Genomic DNA, 23,966 nt, shown 5'->3' on the forward strand with positions numbered 1-23,966 from the left:
TGCGTCGAACGCGCGACGATTAAGTCAACGCTGCCGAGTTAGCTCGTACCGGCCGAGCTTCGATCGCCGCAGCTCGCCAACGGTGTTAGAGAAATCTCGAGAAAAGGGTGGACACGATGCGATATCGCTGCAAGGTCGAATGGAACTTTTAAACGAGCCGTATATGGGCCAGTAGGTCAAACAGACATTAGTATATACATTAGTATATACAAAGTAGATCACGCGTGTGGAAATCGTGTCGCTCGACGTTCGTCGATACGTTGGACGATATACGATGCACCGTACGCATCCATTAAAATTCGATAAGGCTCCGTTGATTTCCAGCCTACGCTATCGATCGACGAAGCCAGACATCCGTCGCAAACACGGACATTACATTTTTTCGTTGCATCGTGATCGTTGTCGTTTTAAGGAATCGACTGATACGAATTTACCGAACGGGAGGATCCATCTTGGACGAATCGAACATTGCGATCGATAGCACGCGCGGCCTCTTGCGTTTTCACGAGCATACGGACCGTGATACGAATGAACGAGTTCTTCCGTATTTTTCCTCTCTGTCCAGCTTACAAACGATAAAGATTGATAGTGGTAATCTAGAGATGCGCCATAGTAGAATCACGAAGCGGTAGGATAATCCCCATAGACGATTCCATCTACCTGAATGTTAAGATTTATGTGTCTAATATGACCGGTATTAATTCATAAATCCGGAGGGTATTACCATCTACGAAACTCGCGATTCATAAATCCCGAGATTTATGCGCGCAATACTAAGCACGAGATGGAAATGCTCGCTAGCCCGTTCGCTCGCAATGTGTGCAGTTAAATTAACCTTGAAGCGATTCAGTTGCTCGGATAAAATTGCAAATCTTTTAGCTACTCGCTTTTAGCGTTGCCCGTTATTAAATATTCCGTGTTCACCGTGTTCACAGCGGCGGCGACCACCGTGGACACCGGGTGCGCGTAAAATCGCGAAAACGATTTACTCTCTTCTCCACGAAGCGAATGCTTCGAAGCGCCGTACGCGAGAGAACTGCTGCATGACTTCGATTAAAATTTTTCGGCCAGTCGAGAACGCGCGCGCGCGCAAGCGGGGCCGCACTCGTTCCCTAACGGACCAGTATATATTCGAAAAGAAAAAGAAAAGAAAAGAAAAAAAAAAAAAGAATTTCCAATTCCACCACTGTGACATCAGAGGCAAAGATCTTCGACCGGAGGAGGAGATGGAGGTCGTTGCTAGAGGAGGAGGTGGTGGAGAAAGAGAAAGAGGAGGTGGAGGAGGCACACGGGTTCGCTTTTGCCTGAGCGTACCCGTTCGTTCACCCTAGCGGGGGCACCAACCTGGCTTTACTTCAGTTACACGCCGAGAGAGCCGGCGCTGTATATAGGTATATAATACATTCTCGCGTGTACTTACATCTAGTATAGGTAGGTATACGGAGTGTACAGAGAGTGTCCCGGTCGAGCATGATGCGGTTCCACGGCCCTTTACGAGCGAGGCGGGGTACCGACTTGCCCCGTTCTCCAAAGAGAAAGATGGAACACGCTATGAGAGAAAGGGATAGGGGGCAAGCCCTTGTGTTCGATCGCTTTCGACGAGCCATGGATCGTACTTTCAAAGAAATTTTATACTCCGATACAGACATTACGATAGGGACGAATTTTCTTGTCATTGAAAACTTTCAACGATCTACTTTTATTTTATCGGCTGATGTAAGCGAGTGGAATTATAATTAAATGGAAAATTACTTATAGATTTATTTTTTATTTGTATACGAATGATATTTTATTTATTTTTCCGACGATGCGCGATTTGCATTACTCGGCGTGTCGGGGGGTCCTTGACCTAGCACGTGGTGATTCCAAAACGCTGACTACTGATAATAATGACGCTTATTTATGACAGGATCGCTAGAATATACCGTCATAATCCATCGGACGGTGCTATTTATGAATTTTAATACCGCATTGTTTCGCACGTAAAAAAAATTTTACGATTCTTTATTTATATTTGCAAGATCTTAATTTTCTATTGATAAATAAATACATATACCTACATATCATTGTTAATTCTTAAGAAATAAATAGATTGCGTAATATTTCTTTGCCGGGGAAGCTAGATAAAGGTTAAAGTTAAACGAGAACTACGATATTTTAATTAAGAATAACGACCAGTATGTGTGCTGACCATTCTGATGGATACTGGATCTGTCACTGTATCTGTTGGACTGGATGTCTGTTGTTGATGCGAATAGCTTACTTCCATATCAATTTCGTCTAATTCTTCTTCCTCTTCTTCATGGGTATCTGACTCTTCTTCTTCTTCTCCTTCTCCCTCTTCTTCTTCTTCTTCCTCCTCCTCTTCTTCCGATCCTCTGAACTATATACAATTAATAATTTCTATTTTGACGTCGGTTAACAAAAACATACTAAATATAGAAAACTAATTTATCATAAGTTTCATTTTCCAAGCGATATTTGCTTGATCTATATTCGTCGACTTATTCGACAGTCGGTAATGACGTTACTAACAATAAGTAGGATCGCCACATGCGATAAAGAATTTAGCAATTTTGAAAAGTACGTTTCTTTTTGCTCCACGCATCTGTATGAACCAACGTATTAAACAACAAAAAATCAAGTACGTATAAATTCGTTAAATAACGAAATAAAGTATAATACGTATTACGAAAGCAAATGTGAGGTTAACTTACGTCGCTGACTGTTTTTCCGATAGGGATATGGTCATAACGTTGAACTCGGACATGTTCCCTCTGAAAGACAGATAGAGATAAAAGAACAATTTAGATAGAAATAGTTCATATTTGTAAGCAAGCTTATTAGATTATATGTAGTGTACTCGCCCACGCTTGATGTTCCGCTTCGAGCGCAGCTACTTCGCTCTCATCGTCGCAGGGTCTATCGGCATTGAACCATAGAGGATCTGTTGCTCTTGGTTGTAAATTTGGCCACAAAGGGATAATCGACATTTTAGAACTTCTTTCGCTGTTTGTCGAGAACGTTCGTATTTCCGTTGTCAAACTGTTAGAAATACACAAACCGCTACGCATGCGCGCGAGTTATGTGCTTGAGTTTCGGCGCTTAAGACTTCCAATTCAAACGCTTTTAAATGTTTCAAGAAAGAATGTATTCGTTCGCGTGGCGAAGAGAACAATAAATATTTTCATAATTTCGCAATATTAATCTTTTATATCATTCTTTAAATCTTCGTGTATTCTTATTAACTTTTACATTGCAATTTTGTCTAAATTCACAAAACGTTTTGAACACAGAGCGTGACTTATTACGCCACCTGTTGTAGAATAGATGTAATGGTGTCATTGCTCTAGCGTCACGTGTTTACCCGCCGAAACCATTACGCCGAGTCTTCGTTATGTTACATCTACGGCGATGGAGGAAACCGTGAATGTTATGTGCAGTTTATTAATGGGTCTCTGAGAGATTGCTCGACGGTTCACGCAGAGAAATCTGCGAAAGTGTCTATTTATCTTATTGTAATCACGTTCAACTATTTTTATAGAAAGGAAGCATTTCTTACAACATAACCTGGACCATTTAATAAAGGTATGTTCGAGTATTGTTAATATTATTTTATACGTCGAATTAGGACGTATTTGATTTAATTGGTATAGATAATGTGATCTTTTTGTACATTTAGTTTAAAATTCGCATCCATATATATAAACAATTCCCAATCTTGCGATATAAATTAAACATGAATGACCCATATTGACAGCTATATTCACATTACTAGTATGCAGTAAGATAGTCATGTAATCAAACCTTCGCGTGTTTCAGCGTTAATATAATTTCTATACACTTTCTAAAGTCTGTCATTAGTACAATTGATTTCTCTACTTCTGTCTTCAATTTCTAACATTGTGTTCTTAGAAAATGAAAGGATTTCGATTTTTCTTCTATAAGTTTATGTATACGACATATGTTTCGTGCACATGATACAGTGATAGTTCAAACTGATAAAAAGTGAATGTATTATTGTCGTCGTCAGCTTCTGCGAGAACGTTGTCAATTAGATCCTTGCAACTTTACGTACTTCTTACGATTAGGAGCAAAATATTTCTCTTTATAGGTTAAAAGATAATCGACAAATTAATGTTTCCAATTCGAGTCAATCTTCGACCACAAATCTCAGCGCCAATGTACCATGAGTTAGTTAATCGCAACTAAGCATCATCGATCCAATTGAAACCAATATCGTTCAATTCTCATTGTTTTCGATTTTACATTACTTATAAATTTCAATGTATTAAATAAATTATTAAGATTTCACAGAATATGGATGTTTGAAAAGAATGTAATGTAATATAACGGCCTGATGATTAAATAAAGTGTACAATTTCGTTGAAAATCTTTTGTTTCACGCTTTTAAACAGAAGTTGTACTGCGACGCTATAATGGAATAAATCGATAATCGAAACATCTTCCGAGAAAATTATAAAACATATTCTTCCAATGGAATCTTGGTATTTCAATATAAGGATTCCAACGGAGCATCTTATACCTATGCACAATGGCGTAGGAGTCACCGAAATACACGATAGCGTAGGAATTCTGAAGTAAATATTCCTTCCTAATATTTTATTTGATTAAAATATTTGAATTATTTTCTTTTTTTTTTTTATATTATGATATGCAAACGCAAGTAAAAAATATGATTACCTATATTACCACTAATTCTATTATTTTCTTGTGAGATTTCCTGTTTTCGACGCAGTCATCCTTCGTTCTAACCGCTTGTGGTTTCGGCGGTGAAATTATTCACTAAAAATAATGCCCTCTTATATTATCATAAAATTCCCCTCGAAAACAAAAGGAAACTCGTATCATGTTCAGTATTAATTTGACCTACAGTATTACCTTCCATGTCGTAGAATTTCTATGCTTTTTCCTGTTATAATACCAATGTTGTTAAAAACAACCGGACTCATTTACCCTCAGAGATATTATAGCATGTATCGACTGTAATTATTCGATACATGAATGTCTTTTTTAAAAGTTTAAAGCAATATATCCTTATTACCGTGTAAAATGTCATAAAGATGATACATACTCTTCGATTGCAAAACTATGTTTGTAAACAATTTCCTACCCTTTATGTATATACTATTCAAGAATGAATAGATATAGAATCTTAATCGGGTGATAAAATAACTAAATAGATGGCCAATGTCTAAAGATAAGAAAGCGAAACCAATCGACTCGCGATTCAAACTGAATCAAAGTGATATATTCCGGTTGGGCAGTTTAAGTATTGCAAAGTATTTTTAATGTTCGTTTAATTACGCGTGACCTAGAATACTGTTTGTTTTTAGTAAATTTGTCAGTAAAATTATGTAAATTATATATCATTACACGTGAGACCTTGCTTCATGAACTTTTTATCTCGACGATGTTTAAAAGCCTACGATATCTCTGTACGAAAATTTTAAAATTGAAAACAAAAGGTATGAGAAAACAGAAAGGTTTCTCGTTCAATATTAATAACGTGTTTTAGGGCTGAATATAATACCTAACATTCATTATCCAAAGAAAAATGTTTATATACCTTTTAGACATATTGTTTACCGAAGTATTCACGATTAGCAGTACAAAATAAAATGCACTTCGTGACGCTCTTTACGGATTATCGTTTTCAGTACAAAACATATCGCGTTTCTCTTCCAACGAGAAGTATAATCTTCTGGACGCATCGCGTTTCAAAGCATTCACATTCAGCGTTTACAATTGTGATTTCAAGAAAAATGTATTTCTATAATTGGTTAAATCCTTGATACACCTATAACGATACAAGTACGTTTCTGTACTTCTATCTTTAAATGTACGTAAAATGTATTTCGGCGATCGTAAACGCGCGCGTATCAGTTTCGTTAAATTTCTTCGACCTTTCACCTTACCATACCATAAACAATCTATATTTTAATAATTTTATTCCCGACAATGTAATAAAAAATATAATTCTTTTTTACGAATCGTCAACGCCCGATAACATCATAATCACACGTTTTGAAAGCTATGGAATTTTTTTATCGCAGACCTCAATTTTAATAGGTGAACGTAATGAATGCTAGAGTTTAATCCTACGACTACAATGTACAAACTCCTAGAATGGAATGTTAGCTACTAGATCTATGTGAGACCTCACGAACTATCCCGAAGAAATCTACTTTAGAAAGTACGCTGGCTCGTGTTTTTTTCTCTTTCGTTCTCTTTGTTCGTGTTGCCCGATTGCCAGTCATGAACTCGTTTCTTCTTATACTTCTGTTCCAAACTCGTTCACGGCTAGCTTGGCAGATTGCCGAAGGGGAACGAATGATTTTACAAAAGGATCACAGTATTAATTAGAAAAAGACGCTGTTGACCGCTCAAAAAGTATGATCGTCCATTCATGAACGATCGCGGTAGCGGTTTTTCGAAGTTTCATCAAATTTCTTGTTCTTGAACGGTTAGTTACGTAACATCGTTTCCTTGACAAGAAGGAAGTGAGGAAGTAATTTAACAACAAGTCAAAAAGTTTATCCGTTCCTTTTTAAACGAATAAACAGGTTTGTAACATCGATGTTTCGTTAATGCATATAATTACAGTTTTATTGATGCGGACGTCGAGTTTGACGTTTTAAGCATGCACACGAAGACTTGTCGCTATCATGCCGCGTAATGCGGCAAATGTTCTCATTACAAAGTCAACGGATCGAGCATTTGAGTAACAAGTGTTCTTAGAATTATGAATCAGTTTTACAGTTTATGATAATAAAAAAAAAAAGACTATTGCTAATTTGCACTGAAACATCTTTTTTATCACTCGTATGGTACGATATTTTCACCCCGTTTCCGTTAAGTTTATACCGCATTCGTTATAGTTCGATAGTATGGTTCTGAATGATTACTTCGACCTTGCAGTTATGACATGTTACTTTCACGAATTAACAATAAGAAAAATGACGATTGTCCTCTGTAATGGTAGTTTTTTGTGCAATGCGTAAAAGCTGATAACTATTTAATGACATAAGCATAACTACTTCCTGCTAAATGTTAGGATTTTCACTTGTTAAAGTATTTGTAGAACGAAATATTGACAACTTTAGACCGATCAAAAAATCTGCACTTCTTTATTCTTTCTGAACAGATCATTTGTGTAACAAACTGTTTGTTTTATCGAGTTTGGAATATTTGCACCTTTTCTTCGTAGATGTCTCACGATCATATGGCCCATATGATGAACGTATCGAGTGGGCATCCAAGCCACGTTAATCACGCGTCTCATGAATCTATGGATCATTCAAATATGGATAAAAGTATGATGCACAGTTCTATGGATCATACTAATATGGATCACGGGAGTATGAACCATGAAAGTCACCTTACCGCTGCCACGGAAGCATGTGGCAATATGGGGATGCACGGTATGTCGGTATGTATCATCCACAGATAAAACTCTGATGCTGACTATCGTATACAAAAATTTCGTTTATAGATGGTCTTCCATGGAGGATACTGTGAAAACGTATTATTCGAATCGTGGAAAATCTCGTCGATCAGTGGTCTCATAGGATCGATGATCGGTATCATGATCATGGCCGCACTTTACGAGGGATTAAAGTATTACAGGGAATATTTATTCTGGAAAATGTATAATTCCCTTCAATACAGAAGCGTCACGATGCCACAAGAGAAAAATGTCGTAGCCGAGGATAACAGAGTCGTACAGTAAGTTTCGTGCTCTCAGATGTACAATGGATGGCAGTTTAGGAATTCACGATTGTATTAATTCGATATTTTTTATTTGAATACATAAAGATTGCTGTATGATTATATATATATATATATATATATATATTTTTTTTTAGTATGGTTGGAGAAGTAATTCACAAACAACCGTAAGTAGATGAGGAGTGAAATTCTTGATTTGTTCTTTTTTTCTATTAGTTTTGAAATTGTTTTTCTGTGAAAATCCATTTTTTTTTTTTTTAATTCTATTTCTTGGAGAAATACGTACATAAACGATTAAGGTATTAATGTCGCACTGGATCGTGGGATTTTCTACAACCGACGTTATCTCTAACATTTTATGGAACCGCCTTTGTGGACCTTTAGTAGTATTTATTTAACATAAACATTCCGAGTATCAGTATCAGTATCTTGCTCTATCTATCGGTATTTGCCAGGCAAAATTCTTGATATAAATCTCTCTCTTGTACTGTCACACGATCGGTATCGAATTGTCAGTCGAATTGGTCAAAATGCGAGGTAATACTGTATAATCTTCTTGCGTTATTTAGTTGCAATTTCGTTTAATTCTATGGTTAATATTGCTTAGCATGATAAATTAATAGCATTATGCATATATTTTTTGATGTCCAAGAATTAATCCATTTCATATAAATTTGTGCAGGCCCACAATGTTATCATGGATGCATACGTTCCAAACGTTATTACACATTGTGCAAATTGTGCTGTCGTATTTCCTTATGCTGATCTTCATGACTTACAATGTCTGGTTGTGTTTTGCTGTAGTATTTGGTGCAGCAATTGGTTATTTTTTGTTTGGGTGGAAAAAATCTGTTATTGTGGATGTTACAGAACATTGTCATTAGTTGTTTATGTATTTAAAATACATTGTGTTTTTACAACAAAAATGTACATCACTGTACATTGCCGAAAAGTTCATTCTGACCGGAAGAACTTTGAAATAATTACATGTAGTATATGTGTGCAGGAAATATAATTATTCTAAATTCGTATTTACACAAATATATAAAGAAAATGTTCTCAGTTTAAATTTATTCCTATGCATATAGAATGCAATTTTCAATTGTTCGTTGAAAAAAATAGCGCATGACTTAATTATTATTGAATAAAAAATATCTATAAAATGCAAATTTGTATACAAAAATACTGGAAGGTTAAATCTTTGATTTGGATAGCCATAGCGCACCTAATTTGTAAATATTGTTAAAAGGTTTAAATGAGGAAAGTATCGTAAGATGGACGCACACTTTTCTCCAAACTTTTATACGGCCACTTTCAATTTTTTATTGTAATGTATTTTATAAATTAATCTTAACGTTTGGAAAAAAGTGTGCAGTGATATCTTGAACATTGCATACATGATGTATTGTTATAATATAACGTTATCAACGATTGTATTATTACCAAGTAGTCCATAAACTACTGTTATTTGTAAAATATAACATAATATCACATGAAATACAAGAAAAACATTTTGTCAATATATTTTATCATTTTTAAAGAAGCACAGAGCTCCTCTACTTTTTTTGTTCTTGTTTCTGTTGCAAGATCGATTTTTTAGATTGTAAAATTTATAAAATGTAGATATTAACTAATATTTAAGACATACCGTAAAAATCTTGGCTGACAATATATAATAATTAAATAAAATAATTGAATAAAATATTTTTATAAAATTATTAATGAAACTCATGTAGTACTGATGACGTAAAATATATTCAAGTAATACAGAACTGATATTTTATATTATAACAGTTGGTGAAATGTCTTCACCTTGATATGATTAAATTTTATATATATATATGTATATTTTGCACTTAAATCAACAAATTGTTGAATAAGAAGCCACAAATTTATATATTCGATATGTAGCTATACAAAAAGCACCAGCATGCATGTCACATTTATAATTAATGCAAGCCTTGTCATTGAAAATAATACTTAAATTATAATAATATTATATATTATTTATTTCCTGTATGTAAAGCATCGCTAAAGTGTTAGGTAGCTTTTAAGTAAGTTACAGTGCTTTAGAAATGCGTTCATACGTTTTATACGTACAAGGTTGTACAAAAAGCTTTATTTGATGTGTTTATAACATTATTCACTTTGTAGGAAAATCTTTAAACACCGATTGCAGGACATTCCAAGAGCAGCAGAGTATGTTTTTTTATAGTGTAGATATTTCAAAATCATATATATATATATGTATATATAAAGATGATTCAGAGGATTTTGTGATAAATATATATTACTACCACTGCCCTTAGTTTGTGCTGCGAAGATAAGGCAAATTTAGATTACAAAGCTAAATTACATTTTATATCTATTCCTTATTTGTAAAGCAGTTGATGATCATGGTTATTACTATTATTATTTTATCACAAGCCAATAATGTCTGAAATACTTAAAATACTGTCTGTAGCTCGCGAACTGCACAAAGCGTGATACGAGCAGGACGTTCAATTTGACCTTACAGTTTACAGTTGTATTCTGGAAATATCAACCATAAAGTATTATTTTTTTCCGCGTAAATATAACTTCAATTTGCATATTTTAACGAAACTGAAAAATGTTTGTAAGAATAAATAAAATCATATGAATTTATAAAAATATCTATATACGTTCACATTGGCAACGGAAGAAACACTTAGTGTCACTAAAAATAAAATAGACAAAAACTACTTTCAGCATTAAAATTCACCTTATTATGAGGAAAGTATTGCAGACAGGCAAGAAATCTCTTCAAATAATTTTGTTAGACCTAAAAGAAAAAGTATATTACCAGCAAATCTGTCACTACAACAATGATACTAAATATTTCTGTCTTCGTTATCAACTCAGTATGTAATTAGGTGTTTGAATATTTTACATTTTTTGTAATTGTGTTGCCAATGATCTTACTCTTTAAACATTAAGTTCAAACCGTTCAACCAGAAATGAATATTGTTTATGTCAAAGGAAACAATAGAATTATATAATATAATATCCTTATATATCCTAAATACATTAATCATAATTTATAAGTGTTGGTACAATTTGCGACATGTCATACTCTTTTCAAATATAAACGAATTCTATATGTCCATACCAAAACTGTCAGTATGCATCACAAAAATTATTTGTTTACCTCTTTCTCATTCATTCCAGTTAGATTATGATTGTGAATCTTGAGAAATATGTTTCATGCATTATGTTGTGAAAACATAAAAAATATTTAAAATCTTGTATCTGTAACCTACTCAGCACCAGACACAGGCATACAACAACTTGAACGATGAGGAGATTGTTGTTTTGAAAGATCAACAGTATCTTCTACTAATGGTCTTTCTAGTCTAGCTTCAAGTTGTGCCCAAGCAGCAACAGCTGCACCAAATGCTGCTTCAACATTGGTTGCATCCTTTGCAGATGTTTCTACTAATGGAGGGTCCCCATTTTCTGCACACCAAGCTTGAGCTTCTTCCGTAGAAACTTGTTTCTCAGAATCTGGAACATCCACCTGTAAAAATTATTTTTGTAAATATTACTAGTAATATTACTCCCTTTTTCGTAAATATTCTTGCTTACTTTGTTCCCAACAACTATAAATGGAAATGTCGATCCTTCTTGAACATCAGCATAATAAAGGAATTCAGATCTCCAAAGTGCTAAATTTTTAAAACTTGTTCTATCATCTACCGCATATGTTAAAAGGCAAATATCAGAGCCTCTATAGAACGGAGTTCTAAGGGTCTTAAATCTTTCTTGTCCAGCTGTATCCCATATTTGCAATGTATATGCCTCTCCATTAATATCAATATCCTTGTTTAAAAATTCTACTCCAATTGTATGAAAACTATGTTCATCAAAGTGATTCGATACAAATCTATTCATAAGACAAGATTTGCCAACACCACCATCACCCAGAATCACCACTTTTAAAAGTGTAGATCTTTGAGAATTACGATTTTGTAGATTACCACCTCTAAGTGTACCTACTGTAGCAGAATTGTTTCCTGACATCTTTCAATCTTTATCTTTTTAGAATAACGAAGAAACTATATGTTCAAAAATATGATATATATGTATATCCTTCATATATCACTATTTTCGACATCAGATAATTCAATTCTTCATTCGTTAAACATCGAAAGTATCAGGGATCCTTTGTCAATGTAGGAATCAGCTGATTCTGATACCAAATAAGTCAATCCACTTTTCTCATATTAGATACATCTTAAGCCAACAATATATGCTCACTCAGGATTTGCGACTTCGTATTATTCGTGTGCAGCAAATAATTGTATTATTTAAAAACACTTTAATATCGTAATTTTCGTTTTACGATCAAGCATAACCTTCTCATTTTATAGCAGCAATTTAATGTCAGTTTAAATGGGGTTCATATTATTTTGACGAATGAAATTGTAATTTTCAATCTCACAGAGGCCATGTACTTTATCTCCTTCGATGTTAACTTAATTATTCGAAAGTCGTAATACCTTGAAAAGATGCCCTTTGGTACTGAGTCATAGCCAACACCGAGTAAAATTACAATTTTCTTGAACAAGTATATGTCGTACGTTCACTCCAAAGCGTTTGGCAATGGTAAGAATCATGAACGACTTTTTAACTTTTCTGAACAGCTAAAAAGTATCACTGGTTCTGAGCATTTTTGTTGTGCGCAAAGTATTTGACACTTTGCAGACGACAAAAGAAACGCCCATGTTGGATGTTAAACATACAGGATGAATATGGCTACCAGAAATTATAAATAATGTTAATTCTGTATATATCGCATAATACTATACCATATGTATCACCTAACAATAATTTATCTAACAACTAATAATAAATAAAGTAATAATAGTTATATGTTTATTATTACAATTTATTCGAGATATTAATGTATATATGCTTTGATTCATTAATATGTATATTATGATCAAAATGTTTTAAGATTATAAGCTGCTACAAGCTATTATATCGCAATAATAAAATATCTTTTTTATATTCTTCTGTAGAGTATAGCTAGAGTATAGATATAATGCTATAGAATGTTATCGAGTAACTAGAGTAATATATTATAATAATATGATAAAATATTACGATTCGATCCATTAATATCGATCAATGTTACTAAAATAAAAAAAATATCCTACATAAATTATTGCATAAAAATTATTGTATATAATTGTTATAATTGTGCACAATGCCCTAGCTGTTTCTATGTAATTTGAATTTTATTTACCATGCAACCAGAAGATGGTGTTATAGTGCATGAGAGATTCTTTCTTTTACATTTAGATGTCGTATCGAACTGACAACACGAAGTAGTGTTCTAGTAGGTGTATTATTTATCTAAATTTCATATTTTTACTATAACTTTTATAATTTGATTTAACATCGAAATTCCCTTATATCATGGAAGATTCTAAATTGTAAAAATACATATTTTTCACTTAGTTTTATAAACCCTGTATATTAGGCGACATCACCTTTTATATATTTTATATTTGCAATCAATGATTATTAAAACAAATATGTTCCGTTTTACTCATGTAGTTTAATATTTCATACCAACTTATTTCAGGTGAGGTTATAGAAAATGGCAAATCCTCCTCCAAATGTTGGTCAATCTTATTTTTGGGGCACAGGAGTTTCTCAGCCGCAAAATATGGGATATTATTCGGTGCCACCCCCAAATTTTCCACCTCCAAATTTTAGTCAGCCACCACCATCCTATAATATACCGGTCACTACTTTGCCTGAAAATAAAAGTGCAAATTTTATTCCACCGTATCATGCTATGGGAACATGTTATCAAAATGAAGTTTCAAATTCTTATGATGTTCCTTATCAAACTCCAACGGAACTACAATGTAACAATCAAAATTATGGAATGTCTAACTATTCTCAACCTGTAAGTAATTTTAACACAAATTGGGATGATGGAAGTGCATATCATAACAATGACAATGCAGAATGGAAGTCCAATAACTACTCGTCTGATTGGAATAAACCACAAAGTAGCAAAAATTCTTGGTATGAAACAAATAAAGTGCAAGAAGATGATAGAAAATCATCATATGTAAAATTTAATGATTCTCAAAAAAATAAAAGGTTTGAATGGAGGTATAGAGACAAAGAGTCTTCTAATAGTTATTCAGTTAGTAAAAGACGTTCCAGAAGTCCACAGAATAGGTCAAGGGAGAGTAGATCAAGCAGATCACCATATAGATCGAGGCATGATTCCCAAAGAGAGAAATATTCAAAGTATCCAAAAAATAGATCGGTCTCTAGAGAGCGTTTACATTGTGAAGAAGACTCTGACAGAAGATCAATACATAGAAAAAACAATTTACATACTTCACGCTCTCAGAGATCATATACAAGTTATAGAAGTAGGAAGAGATCTAGATCTCAAGAATCTTACTCATCTAGAACTGCTAGTCCAAATAATAATCCCCCCATTAACAGGGATAGAACTGAAAGAGAGTTACTTCTAGAAAAATATAGGTACCTCAGTAATATAGTACATCTTTAAAAATTATATACATATATGTACATTTATACAATTTTAATTCATTCTGTGTTATATCTCAAGGCAAGACTATTGTGCAACAAGTAAGGATATAGAAAGGAAAATGGATGAACTATCTGCAATGGGACCTGAAGGTATCATGGAAAATGCAAGAAAAGTATGGACACGTACTGCACCAGCAGATTTATATTATAATAGAGATGAAAGCAACCCAAAAATAATGAGAGGTACACCTAAACTGCAAGAGTTATGTGAATTATTTAAGAAAGTATTACTAAATAGAGCTGCAGCTGCAAGAGCTTTACAGGTATATTTATTTTCAAGTAATATAATATATGTAGAAAATTTTTATATATTTAAAAATATTTTTAATCTTTTACCGTATAGCCTCCTTATGAACCACCCCCAAGAAAAACTAGAGCTCGTTTATGCAGGCACAAATCTGAAGCTTGTAGTAGCTCTTCTTCTGACAGTGATAGTTCAATGGATGAAGATGACAGAACAATGGAAGAATTAATGGCAAAGAAACAACATCCACAAAGATTACATCCCGAAATGTGGTTTAATGATCCAGGAGAAGTAAGTATCTTTCTTTTTCAATCTTTTGTAATGTTCCGTGCGATTAACGTTAAAAAAAATTGTTTGATATTACAGATGAATGATGGACCATTGTGTAGGTGTAGCGCAAAATCAAGAAGGTCTGGTATTAGACATGGAATCTATGCTGGAGAGGGTGCAATAAATAAATGTGATTTAAATACAAATAATGCTGATAAATTATATCATTATCGAATAACAATTAGCCCCCCAACAAACTTTCTTACTAAAACACCAACAATTATTAAGCATGATGAGCACGAATTTATATTTGAAGGGTTTTCTATGCTCTCACATTTTCCTCTCGTAAAATTACCGACTTGTAAAGTAATAAGATTTAACATTGAGTATACAATCCTTTACATAGATGAGAAGTTGCCAGAAAATTTTATTATTGAAGAATTGGACTATTTCCGTAAGTTTACTTTTGTTATATTTACTACATGATTGAATGTATTTCATGTTTATAAAAAATTCTTTCTTTTTCAGAAACTTATTTATTTAAAGAAATATTAGAACTTACAGACTTTGATTTACAAGCTGCACAAAATAAATCAGGTTGTGGTCAGTTTCATTTTATGCCAAGATTCGTTCGCGATTTAGCTGACAATGGACAGGAAATACTATCCATGAATGAGGTTTTAAATTACTTAATCAAAAGTAGTAAATTGTTAATAGATCCAGACGATCTACCTAGGTTAGTAGAGATGCCCCAATATAAATGGCAAAATTTTGCGGACGAAGTAAAGGGTATGATTGTTACATATCCTGGAAAAAAACCATGCAGTGTTCGTGTAGATCAGTTAGATAGGAACCAAGCAGATCAGCCACCTGGTGTAATTGCGTACCCTGAAATTGTACATTTTGGAATTAGACCACCACAACTTAGTTATGCAGGAAATGCAGAGTAAATATTTTTTGCTGTGAAATTATTTCTTTGACGAAAGGTAGTATTTAAATTGTTTTTATTTATTTCAGTTACCAAAAAGCTTGGCGTGACTATGTAAAATTTCGTCATTTATTGGCTAATATGCCAAAACCATCGTTTGAAGATAAACGAAAGTTAGAAGCAAAAGAGAATAAGCTCCAGGAATTAAGAACCCAAAGCAAAATGAAACGTGATGTTACTGTGGATGTTAGTTCTGAAGGATTTTATAGAACTGGAATAATGTGTGATATAGTACAACATGCAATGTTAATTCCAGTACTTGTTTGTCATTTAAGATTTCATAAATCTTTAGATAACTTAGAGTGTACCTTAGGCTATGAATTTAGAAACAGATATCTTCTTCAGTTAGCTCTAACGCATCCTAGTTACCGTGAAAATTTTGGTACAAATCCAGATCATGCACGGAATTCTTTGACTAATTGTGGAATAAGACAACCGGAATATGGTGATCGGCGAATACATTATATGAATACCCGAAAACGTGGTATTAATACATTAATCAATATAATGTCAAGATTTGGTGCGAGAACCGAAACTGAATCTTCGATAGCGCACAATGAAAGATTGGAGTTCTTAGGAGATGCAGTAGTAGAATTTCTAACATCGATTCATTTATTTCATATGTTTCCTGACTTAGAAGAAGGTGGTTTGGCTACTTACAGAGCAGCAATTGTTCAAAATCAACACCTCGCTGTATTAGCAAAGAAATTAAATCTAGAGGAATACATGCTCTACGCACACGGAAGTGATCTTTGTCATGATTTAGAATTACGACATGCAATGGCAAATTGTTTTGAGGCATTAATGGGTTCATTATTTCTTGATGGTGGTATAGAAGTTGCAGATAGAGTTTTTGGCGAAACACTTTTCAAGACTGAAGAAGATCTCGGAAAAGTTTGGGTAAATTACCCAAAGCATCCTTTGCAAGAGCAGGAACCAACAGGTGATAGACAATGGATACCAAGTTTTGAACTATTGCAAGTAAGTATTAAAAAATATTTCGTATTTAATGATATATTGACAGCTTCTATCTTATTTTTAGAAATTAACAAAATTTGAAGAATCTATTGGTATTGTGTTTACTCATATCCGTCTTTTGGCTAGAGCATTTACCGATCGCAGTATAGGATACACGAACTTAACGCTGGGTTCTAATCAACGTTTAGAATTTTTAGGAGACACTGTATTACAATTGATAGTTTCCGAATATTTATACAAATATTTTCCAGAACATCATGAAGGGCATCTATCTGTAAGTAGTACTATAATTTTTTTTCATAAAGACATGAGAAAGTACTCTCATATTATATACAATATTCTTATATTTTACAGTTATTACGAAGTTCTCTTGTAAATAATAAAACTCAAGCTGTAGTATGCGATGATTTGGGGATGACTCAGTATGCACTTTATGGTAATCCAAAAGCCGAATTAAAGACAAAAGACAGGGCAGATTTATTGGAAGCGTTTCTGGGAGCTCTTTACGTCGATAAGGGCTTAGAATTTTGTCGTGTCTTTTGTGACGTATGTTTCTTCCCACGTTTACAAGATTTCATTATGAATCAAGATTGGAATGATCCAAAGAGTAAATTGCAGCAATGTTGCTTAACATTAAGAACAATGGATGGTGGAGAACCTGATATTCCTGTATACAAGTAGGTCCAAGTCACACAAGTTTAAATGTTTTTATATATATTACAAAAAATATACATAATACGATATACAATATTGTGATTCAATTTTCTTTTTAGAGTGATTGAGTGTAAAGGACCAACAAATACAAGAGTTTATACCGTTGCTGTATATTTCCAAGGAAAACGATTAGCAAAGGCATCAGGTCATAGTATTCAAGAAGCAGAGATGAATTCAGCAAAAGAAGCTTTAGAAAAATCTCAAGGTATTAAATTAAATATTTGAAATGAAATTTGGAAATATATAACTTTTTACTTTATTTTACTTATTCTTTTACAGATTTGTTTCCACAGCTAGATCATCAAAAACGTGTAATAGCGAAGAGTATGAAAATGCAACAGTGGCCAAATAAACATAAAACAAGGGGAAGATCCATGAAACCTACAGATAGACACGATGATTCTGATACTAGTCAGCGATCTAAAAGAAGCCGTAGCGAAGCGTAACCGACAATGAAAGTTAATTTGTTGCAGTTGAAGTGTTATTTTATATTGGATGTATGTATATAGTAATTGATATTGTATAACTGATGATAGATATAATAAACCTTTAATAATTATCAAAATAAATACTACTGTAATATAACAAATAATAAATATTTATTTAACATGATTATTCAATACTTAAATTTCCATAGGATTGTAAGCAGGTTTTACTAATGCAGGGTTTTTCTGATGTAAGCAATCTTCATTCTGATCTATAATTTGTTGACACATTTGCATGTTGTTTACAATGTGTTGTAGAGTCCAATGCTTTGTTAATAACGCATGCTGTATATTAAATAGACCATCTTGTATACAAAATATTTGAGTACAAGTAGCATTGCTACGAAGCTTCAGCCCTAGCTCATGAATAATGGTTTTCAGGTACAAATCATATTCATTTGTGCAAACAATTTCTACAACATTATAAGAGATATAGAATGTAATTTTCTTACAAATTCTATTATTACTTCAAAACTTTATTTAGTGAGATATATTTACCTAATACAAATTCTGGGGGTGAAAAGTCTATACATCTAATAGTATATACCATAGGGATATTAGGATCTGCTGGTCTAATTGGGCCTTTAATTGCTAGTTCGTATGCAGCTTGACTCTGAATATCTACACCACACAATCTATAAACATATGAAAATATAATAGAGTTATATTGTATATAATTGTTTCTAAGTGTCCATTAAATCTCAACATACTGAAACATTTTTTTTTGATGAGAAGATTGCATCGAGCTACATAACTTGTCAAGGTGACCGCGTCTTACGTGCGCGTATGTAGATTTTTCTACTACTTTTCCAGTATGAAAATAATTATCTGTTGCCTCTCCTAATAATCCTTTTACCCTGTAAAACCTTAAACTTTTGGATGTTTTTATTTTATGAATCAATCGATTACCCTTGTTAATTCCACAAAGTACAACACCAGATATGTCCTGGTGCAGAATTTTTGAAGCAGCAAGTTTAAAGTCATTTGGTTGATAACGAGGTCCTGTTATTAATGGATGGTCTGCGAAACTATTTCGAACAACCACTTTCATATGCTTATTTGTTTCTCCTTCTATAGCTACATGCTTCATTGTTGGCCTCGTATACATGTCGTTTAAATCTACAAGCAATAAATTCTTTAAATCTATTAAATTTGGTTTACTTTCTGTCTTAGTAAATTGGTTAAATTCTATCAAACAAGAAAATGTTATAAACAAAGGATATATCATAACCTCTGCATAAGTTGCTGATAATCGTTTCTCTCATTCTATTGAAGTGTAAAGATGCAGGTTTATAAATTACAACTACACCATTTAATGCGTTGTATACCAGTCTCGCGTCTCTTACATATTTAGTCACTGTTTGTACTGCTGACATACTGAATATTTTATGGTTATAATAGCACTTATTAATCTTTATGAAATAGTAAAATGTGTTAGAAACACGTGCAGATTGATATACAAGTATCAAACCGAACCATTTACTTTTTATACGTTTGCTTCACAGTGTCATTTTACATCTAAAACCTAACACATTATTGCACACGATATACACGTGAGTTGTATTTTAGTAAACATCATTTGATTCACATATGATCTGTATCATACATATATACTTACGTCTCTTTTTAGTGTTCGAAATACAACAAGGACATCTAACGTACGGTTTCATAAATGGCTGTAGTCACAAGTTTAAAGAATTTTGGAATTAGAGCTTTCAACACCCGGCGTCTTATTTTTAAAGGTATTTATAAAAAAATGTATAACCTGATTGAATATTCTGATAAAATACTTAAACAACGATTAATATGTATTGCTTTCAAATATGCTTTTGATATGTTTGTCCGGTAGAATGAAAGTAACGAGCTAATGTAGCGATAGGTTATGTTGCTTATGATACTTGTTTCTTTTCAGCGGTGTTCTCAAATAATAGACAGCTTGTCACGATGTCAGAATTACTGGATAAAATAGTTGATGTGGATATCGATCGTTGTGGAAAATTTAAATACATCTTGGTCGGCGTTTGTGACGAACGTGTAAAAGTCAGCAAATTCATCGTCAGAGGTTATGCTAGAGCTCAGTGGCATTGTAAGTAATCATTATGAAATGTTTATAATTTTTTGATGTTTTTGCGCTGAAACAATCCTTTTTGCTTAAAATATTATTATATGAAATATCTTTATGCGAAGTATCTTCTTATGTAAAATATGTGGTGAGTATGAAATGGAAAGTTATAAGACTTATAAATATCTTAGACAAAAATTTTATTTATAGTTGTAAATTATTTAGAAGGTTCATAGGTTAGTGTTTCACATATATTCTTGTACAATCATATTCATATAATTTATTATTTACATAAATAACGATATAATCTGTACAGTTTTACATACATATGTGCCTATACACGTGCAATAAAATCCATAAGTCAGGCACAAATCATTGTAAAACATGCCTTTGGATTATCTTATCCTATCAAGGTACAATGACTTTTGTAATCTATTTAATTACATAAAACATTCATTTCACAATTAATAAAAGACAATACGAGATAATACCGAGATATTTTCTGCCTAAAAAAATAGATTCGAGATATTCGATTTTTTATAGATTGATTTTTATGATTGATTCTGTCAAGTATGTAGATGAATGGATTTTACAATGTGTCATTTAATAATCTTATTATTCGATAATCGTCGATTTGCACATAATTTAAAGGGCAGTACGATTTTCATTTATAAGAATGGCGCGGGTAGGAACTGCATAACCCGTAGTGTATTCTCAATTGCGAAAATCGTCTCTCGATCAACCTTACCAAACCTGTGGTAAGACAGTTTCAGCAATTAAAAATTATTACGCTCTATCGATATTATACAGAGAATAAAATTTGTATAAATCTGTTTTCCCACGACATATATACATGACGTTAACGAAGGAAGATAAAACGATACGTAAATGTTTAAAATACTTGAAATTTCATAATTACTCGCGTATTCATCAAAATCTCCTCAATCGTCAATTAATCAACGAAAGAAAGAAAACATCGTGGTCAATTTTTCTAAACGTTGCTTTTCTTTTCGCGTTACTAAGAAGCTCTTCTAAAGCAACACCAAGCTCTCTGTATATCGAAACCCAATTTACAGTTCTTATGATTCGAAGTTTTCACGTTTCTCGCGTCGTTATTATTCTTCGTCGATGATCGCGACGATGCATCGGTCGTTTGCGCCTGGTCTCAGGTACTGTCGCTTTCCTCGTAGTGCTCTATCAGATCCACGTCGATATCCCTGGACTCTTTTAGTTTCTCTTTAATCGGTTCTAATTTAGTTGTCTTATATTTATGTTCGTTATCCTCTTGCCTCTCGAGATTCTCTGTAATCTCCTCGTTCGGCTTCCCTAAAACTCTCGGCTCTCTGATCGGGGACGGGAAGCCCACTAAATCCGGATCAGTGTTGCTATGCATTAACGTGAACGGTAACTTAAGCGACACTTCTCCGCCCATTGTTGAAATTAGTAGCTTTACCTGTAAGGATGATAAGATGAGTCGAAGCCTAATGTGATTATTAAAAAAAAAAAAGAGAGAAAAAACATCGGACGTTCATTGAGATTCGTATTTTTACGAATAGAGATAAAAAAAGTGGAACTTAATTAAATAAAAATTTGGTTGCGATATTTTATATACGTAGCTTTGCATATCATTCTGTACATTCTGTACCCGTAAATGCATAAATACTCGCTATTCGATGAAAATGATTGACTGCTCTTACGAATAGTTTAAGTTTCATAAATTACCTCGCTCATACGATCCACATGCGAAGAAGCAATTTTCGCTTATAATATCTTTTTGTTTGTAAAGGTGGCTTACCTTCACGTAATAGGAAACGTATATGGCAAAAACGTTTCTATCCTCTGGACCGTTTCCAGGGCAAATAACGGTGGAGGCTAACGTCGCCTCCGCCTTCGTGTAACTGTCTTCCAAAGCAATCCAATTTTTGGTCGAGCCTTTGATCGGTCTAAGCGTGTAGCTTTTCCTCAGCGAAACTCCGGGACCTATCGGGCATCCCTCTTGCGACGACAGCAAGGCCACCACGTTCTTGAATTTCCCATTGCTGAACATGCACACATCTACGTGTTGCACGATGAAAACCTGCGGAACAACCGGTAGCATTAGTGGAGAGAATCACGCGAAATATCATAAAAAGATTATAATTATATTATAATTTCGTGAAAAGATTATAACAGGTACCGCTGCTAGAACAATGTATAATTCACTTTGTTTTATAGTGGTTGGAAGGTTTAATGAATTCTAAGAGAATCCGTCAGCTTTGTGGAGTTTAATACGCGTATTTAGAGAATTCTGAGAGTAAACCTTTTAATGGAGGAACGTAATGTAAAGTAATGAGATGAAACAAGTCTTGAGAAATAATTTCTGCTTGGTTTTATTGCTTCGTTTTAATTTATTCGTTTTATACATTATGCAAGGGAAGCTTCGTTGCGTTTAAAATAAAGGGCAGGTTAATTATGACGCTAATTTAGTAGAAAGACTGGTATTTGCCAACCGAAGAACAAATACGACTACGTGTTTTAAGTCTAGTGTATGTAACTTGTCGAGTCTACTCTGTGTCAGTCTGTTTGTCAAACTGTCGGAACAAAGTTAACATAGCGGACCTATTCGGAACCCGTACACTAGTCATCACGCTATCGAACCCGTCTGTTCTCGTTTTCAAACAATGTTCGTCACACTCGCTAATGAACTGTGGCGCAAAGGGAATTGACACGGACGTGGTCGCTTTACGTTCTCGGCTCCTTCTGTCGCCTGAGAGAATTCACTAGCCAACCCTATTCTCTCTATTCTTTCGCACCTCTTCTACCTTTAATTCTCTTATATTCATTATTCTAATTTACAATCCGATCGATTTCGTCTATACTTTTTAGCTTTTTCTATATGATTAAAAAATATGCCAACAAAGTATTCGAAACTTGGGAAACTTGGCACGAGTTGTAACATTAAGTCGATAGCTCTTCGAAGCCTCGATGGAATTTTTGTTTTAATATCGTACTTTTTATTTGCTCTACTTCGGTAAAAAATTTTACCGCTAAATATTTCTTCCTATTAAGTTTTATCGTTTCTATTATCATACGTCTCTAGGTTCCAAGCGATTTGTTTTACAAAGATTCGAACATCTCTTAGCGTTCTTATCGTATCTGAATCCCGGGGCGTTCGTTAAAATTGATCTTTTCATTCAAATTACAATGTTCAACCGGATTCCACTAAAACGAGAGAAAAGAATAAATTTGTCTCTGTTGTTTTCGGACGAAGTCGTTCATTATTAGCATCTCTTTATGTTTTCTAGCAGGTGATATACTATCCCCGACTATTTTTAAAGAGGTAATTGTAACTCGAACTTTCTTCGCGATACGCTATTCGCCAATACTTTGGAATTAAAGCGTGAGTCGGTATCCAGTGTCGAGTTGGACCATTTTCGGGTCTCCTCAAATACGATGTACAGTTATATCACGGGCGCATGTTCTACGAATGAAATTTTGCTCGAATTAATATTCTCTGGCCCGTGAATGTTACTATGCACCATCGTATTTCACGCGAAACTGTCTTCGTGATGGAAATAATTATGTAGCTTCGAAGGGATTCCTCGAGCTTTCAAATTCTATGTAAATTTCCCTATCGTTCGAAAACTCTCTATTTCATTATCTATGTATTTCTGTTGTAATGTTGGTTAACGATAGCCAGTTTGATCGAATTTTTGAGAATTCTATTTCGTATTCGATTATTTCCTTGTGCTCCGAGCGAAGCAATAAAGCGCAGTAGAATAGGCAATCGCGTGGTCCGCCGTATCGTACGTACATTACTTTATTTACTCGATATGCCACGGTTTCACCCACTGAACGCACACATTTTTTCGGTTTATCGATAAAGGT

At 33.7% G+C, this 23,966-nt stretch overlaps 7 protein-coding genes across 13 annotated transcripts in view; 3 read left to right on the forward strand and 4 right to left on the reverse strand.

Moving 5' to 3' along the window:
- Positions 1-1,985: 1,985 nt before the first annotated feature.
- Positions 1,986-3,069, reverse strand: LOC117238013 (anaphase-promoting complex subunit 15-like). Its single transcript, XM_033502556.1, has 3 exons — positions 2,868-3,069; positions 2,718-2,777; positions 1,986-2,383 (listed from the first exon to the last, which is right to left on the reverse strand). Exons 1-3 carry the CDS (start codon positions 2,991-2,993, stop codon positions 2,162-2,164), a joined length of 408 nt encoding a protein of 135 aa, XP_033358447.1. The 5' UTR covers positions 2,994-3,069; the 3' UTR covers positions 1,986-2,161.
- Positions 3,070-3,368: 299 nt separating this feature from the next.
- LOC117237877 (high affinity copper uptake protein 1) lies at positions 3,369-9,274 on the forward strand. Its single transcript, XM_033502322.1, has 5 exons — positions 3,369-3,588; positions 7,232-7,453; positions 7,517-7,749; positions 7,890-7,919; positions 8,435-9,274. Exons 2-5 carry the CDS (start codon positions 7,232-7,234, stop codon positions 8,634-8,636), a joined length of 687 nt encoding a protein of 228 aa, XP_033358213.1. The 5' UTR covers positions 3,369-3,588; the 3' UTR covers positions 8,637-9,274.
- Positions 7,650-18,121, forward strand: LOC117237127 (ribonuclease 3). Of its 3 annotated transcripts, XM_033500911.1 has the most exons (12): positions 7,650-7,749; positions 7,890-7,919; positions 13,364-14,289; positions 14,378-14,621; positions 14,702-14,893; positions 14,969-15,326; positions 15,401-15,818; positions 15,890-16,841; positions 16,903-17,112; positions 17,193-17,515; positions 17,612-17,757; positions 17,832-18,121. In XM_033500911.1, the coding sequence occupies exons 3-12, from the start codon at positions 13,379-13,381 to the stop codon at positions 17,996-17,998; spliced, it is 3,921 nt and encodes a 1,306-aa protein (XP_033356802.1). In that variant the 5' UTR covers positions 7,650-7,749; positions 7,890-7,919; positions 13,364-13,378; the 3' UTR covers positions 17,999-18,121. The 3 variants fall into 3 exon arrangements, with proteins under 3 accessions (XP_033356802.1, XP_033356885.1, XP_033356716.1); XM_033500994.1 differs by lacking the exons at positions 7,650-7,749; positions 7,890-7,919 and adding an exon at positions 12,981-13,114; XM_033500825.1 differs by lacking the exons at positions 7,650-7,749; positions 7,890-7,919 and adding an exon at positions 13,121-13,258.
- LOC117237763 (ras-related protein Rab-9A) lies at positions 9,630-12,536 on the reverse strand. Of its 2 annotated transcripts, XM_033502198.1 has the most exons (4): positions 11,359-12,536; positions 11,034-11,290; positions 10,496-10,555; positions 9,630-10,284 (listed from the first exon to the last, which is right to left on the reverse strand). In XM_033502198.1, the coding sequence occupies exons 1-3, from the start codon at positions 11,791-11,793 to the stop codon at positions 10,537-10,539; spliced, it is 711 nt and encodes a 236-aa protein (XP_033358089.1). In that variant the 5' UTR covers positions 11,794-12,536; the 3' UTR covers positions 9,630-10,284; positions 10,496-10,536. The 2 variants fall into 2 exon arrangements, with proteins under 2 accessions (XP_033358089.1, XP_033358005.1); XM_033502114.1 differs by having other exon boundaries at positions 9,630-10,555.
- A 13-nt stretch (positions 18,122-18,134) lies between the features above and the next one.
- Positions 18,135-19,413, reverse strand: LOC117237689 (mitochondrial mRNA pseudouridine synthase Trub2). Its single transcript, XM_033501998.1, has 4 exons — positions 19,269-19,413; positions 18,748-19,156; positions 18,536-18,672; positions 18,135-18,450 (listed from the first exon to the last, which is right to left on the reverse strand). Exons 1-4 carry the CDS (start codon positions 19,411-19,413, stop codon positions 18,176-18,178), a joined length of 966 nt encoding a protein of 321 aa, XP_033357889.1. The 3' UTR covers positions 18,135-18,175.
- LOC117238069 (14 kDa phosphohistidine phosphatase-like) overlaps positions 19,405-23,966 on the forward strand; it is a 63,511-nt gene continuing 58,949 nt past the window's right edge. The window contains exons 1-3 of the mRNA XM_033502691.1: positions 19,405-19,590; positions 19,668-19,779; positions 19,950-20,123. Of these exons, the coding sequence (XP_033358582.1) occupies positions 19,710-19,779; positions 19,950-20,123 (244 nt within the window). The 5' untranslated portion in view covers positions 19,405-19,590; positions 19,668-19,709. The remainder of the gene's footprint in view (positions 19,591-19,667; positions 19,780-19,949; positions 20,124-23,966) is intronic.
- LOC117237529 (phosrestin-2-like) overlaps positions 20,510-23,966 on the reverse strand; it is a 46,420-nt gene continuing 42,963 nt past the window's right edge. For all 4 annotated transcript variants that reach the window (XM_033501698.1, XM_033501619.1, XM_033501779.1 and 1 more), the window contains 2 exons: positions 21,895-22,176; positions 20,510-21,552 (listed from right to left, as the gene is read on the reverse strand). In XM_033501698.1, the coding sequence (XP_033357589.1) occupies positions 21,265-21,552; positions 21,895-22,176 (570 nt within the window). In that variant the 3' untranslated portion in view covers positions 20,510-21,264. The remainder of the gene's footprint in view (positions 21,553-21,894; positions 22,177-23,966) is intronic.

The sequence above is a fragment of the Bombus vosnesenskii genome, unplaced genomic scaffold (assembly GCF_011952255.1).
Source record: "Bombus vosnesenskii isolate JDL3184/JDL3185 unplaced genomic scaffold, Bvos_JDL3184-5_v1.1 scf7180000013262, whole genome shotgun sequence".
In the NCBI taxonomy this organism is placed as follows: domain Eukaryota; kingdom Metazoa; phylum Arthropoda; class Insecta; order Hymenoptera; family Apidae; genus Bombus; species Bombus vosnesenskii.

Bases quoted from the DNA above. Each gene is read 5' to 3' on its own strand.
- LOC117238013 (XM_033502556.1), bottom strand. From the start codon at position 2,993: ATGTCGATTATCCCTTTGTGGCCAAATTTACAACCAAGAGCAACAGAT. The intron at 2,778-2,867 runs GCGAGTACACTA...TCTGTCTTTCAG, and splicing joins AAGCGGAACATCAAGCGTGG to AGGGAACATGTCCGAGTTCA. The intron at 2,384-2,717 runs GTAAGTTAACCT...AATTGTATATAG, and splicing joins TCGGAAAAACAGTCAGCGAC to TTCAGAGGATCGGAAGAAGA.
- LOC117237763 (XM_033502198.1), bottom strand. From the start codon at position 11,793: ATGTCAGGAAACAATTCTGCTACAGTAGGTACACTTAGAGGTGGTAAT. The intron at 11,291-11,358 runs GTAAGCAAGAAT...TAATTTTTACAG, and splicing joins TTATAGTTGTTGGGAACAAA to GTGGATGTTCCAGATTCTGA.
- LOC117237877 (XM_033502322.1), top strand. From the start codon at position 7,232: ATGTCTCACGATCATATGGCCCATATGATGAACGTATCGAGTGGGCAT. The intron at 7,454-7,516 runs GTATGTATCATC...TTTCGTTTATAG, and splicing joins TGGGGATGCACGGTATGTCG to ATGGTCTTCCATGGAGGATA. The intron at 7,750-7,889 runs GTAAGTTTCGTG...ATTTTTTTTTAG, and splicing joins GAGGATAACAGAGTCGTACA to TATGGTTGGAGAAGTAATTC.
- LOC117237689 (XM_033501998.1), bottom strand. From the start codon at position 19,413: ATGTCAGCAGTACAAACAGTGACTAAATATGTAAGAGACGCGAGACTG. The intron at 19,157-19,268 runs GTTATGATATAT...TATTGCTTGTAG, and splicing joins TATCAGCAACTTATGCAGAG to ATTTAAACGACATGTATACG. The intron at 18,673-18,747 runs GTATGTTGAGAT...ATATGTTTATAG, and splicing joins CATCAAAAAAAAATGTTTCA to ATTGTGTGGTGTAGATATTC.
- LOC117237127 (XM_033500911.1), top strand. From the start codon at position 13,379: ATGGCAAATCCTCCTCCAAATGTTGGTCAATCTTATTTTTGGGGCACA. The intron at 14,290-14,377 runs GTACCTCAGTAA...TTATATCTCAAG, and splicing joins TTACTTCTAGAAAAATATAG to GCAAGACTATTGTGCAACAA. The intron at 14,622-14,701 runs GTATATTTATTT...TTTACCGTATAG, and splicing joins CAGCTGCAAGAGCTTTACAG to CCTCCTTATGAACCACCCCC.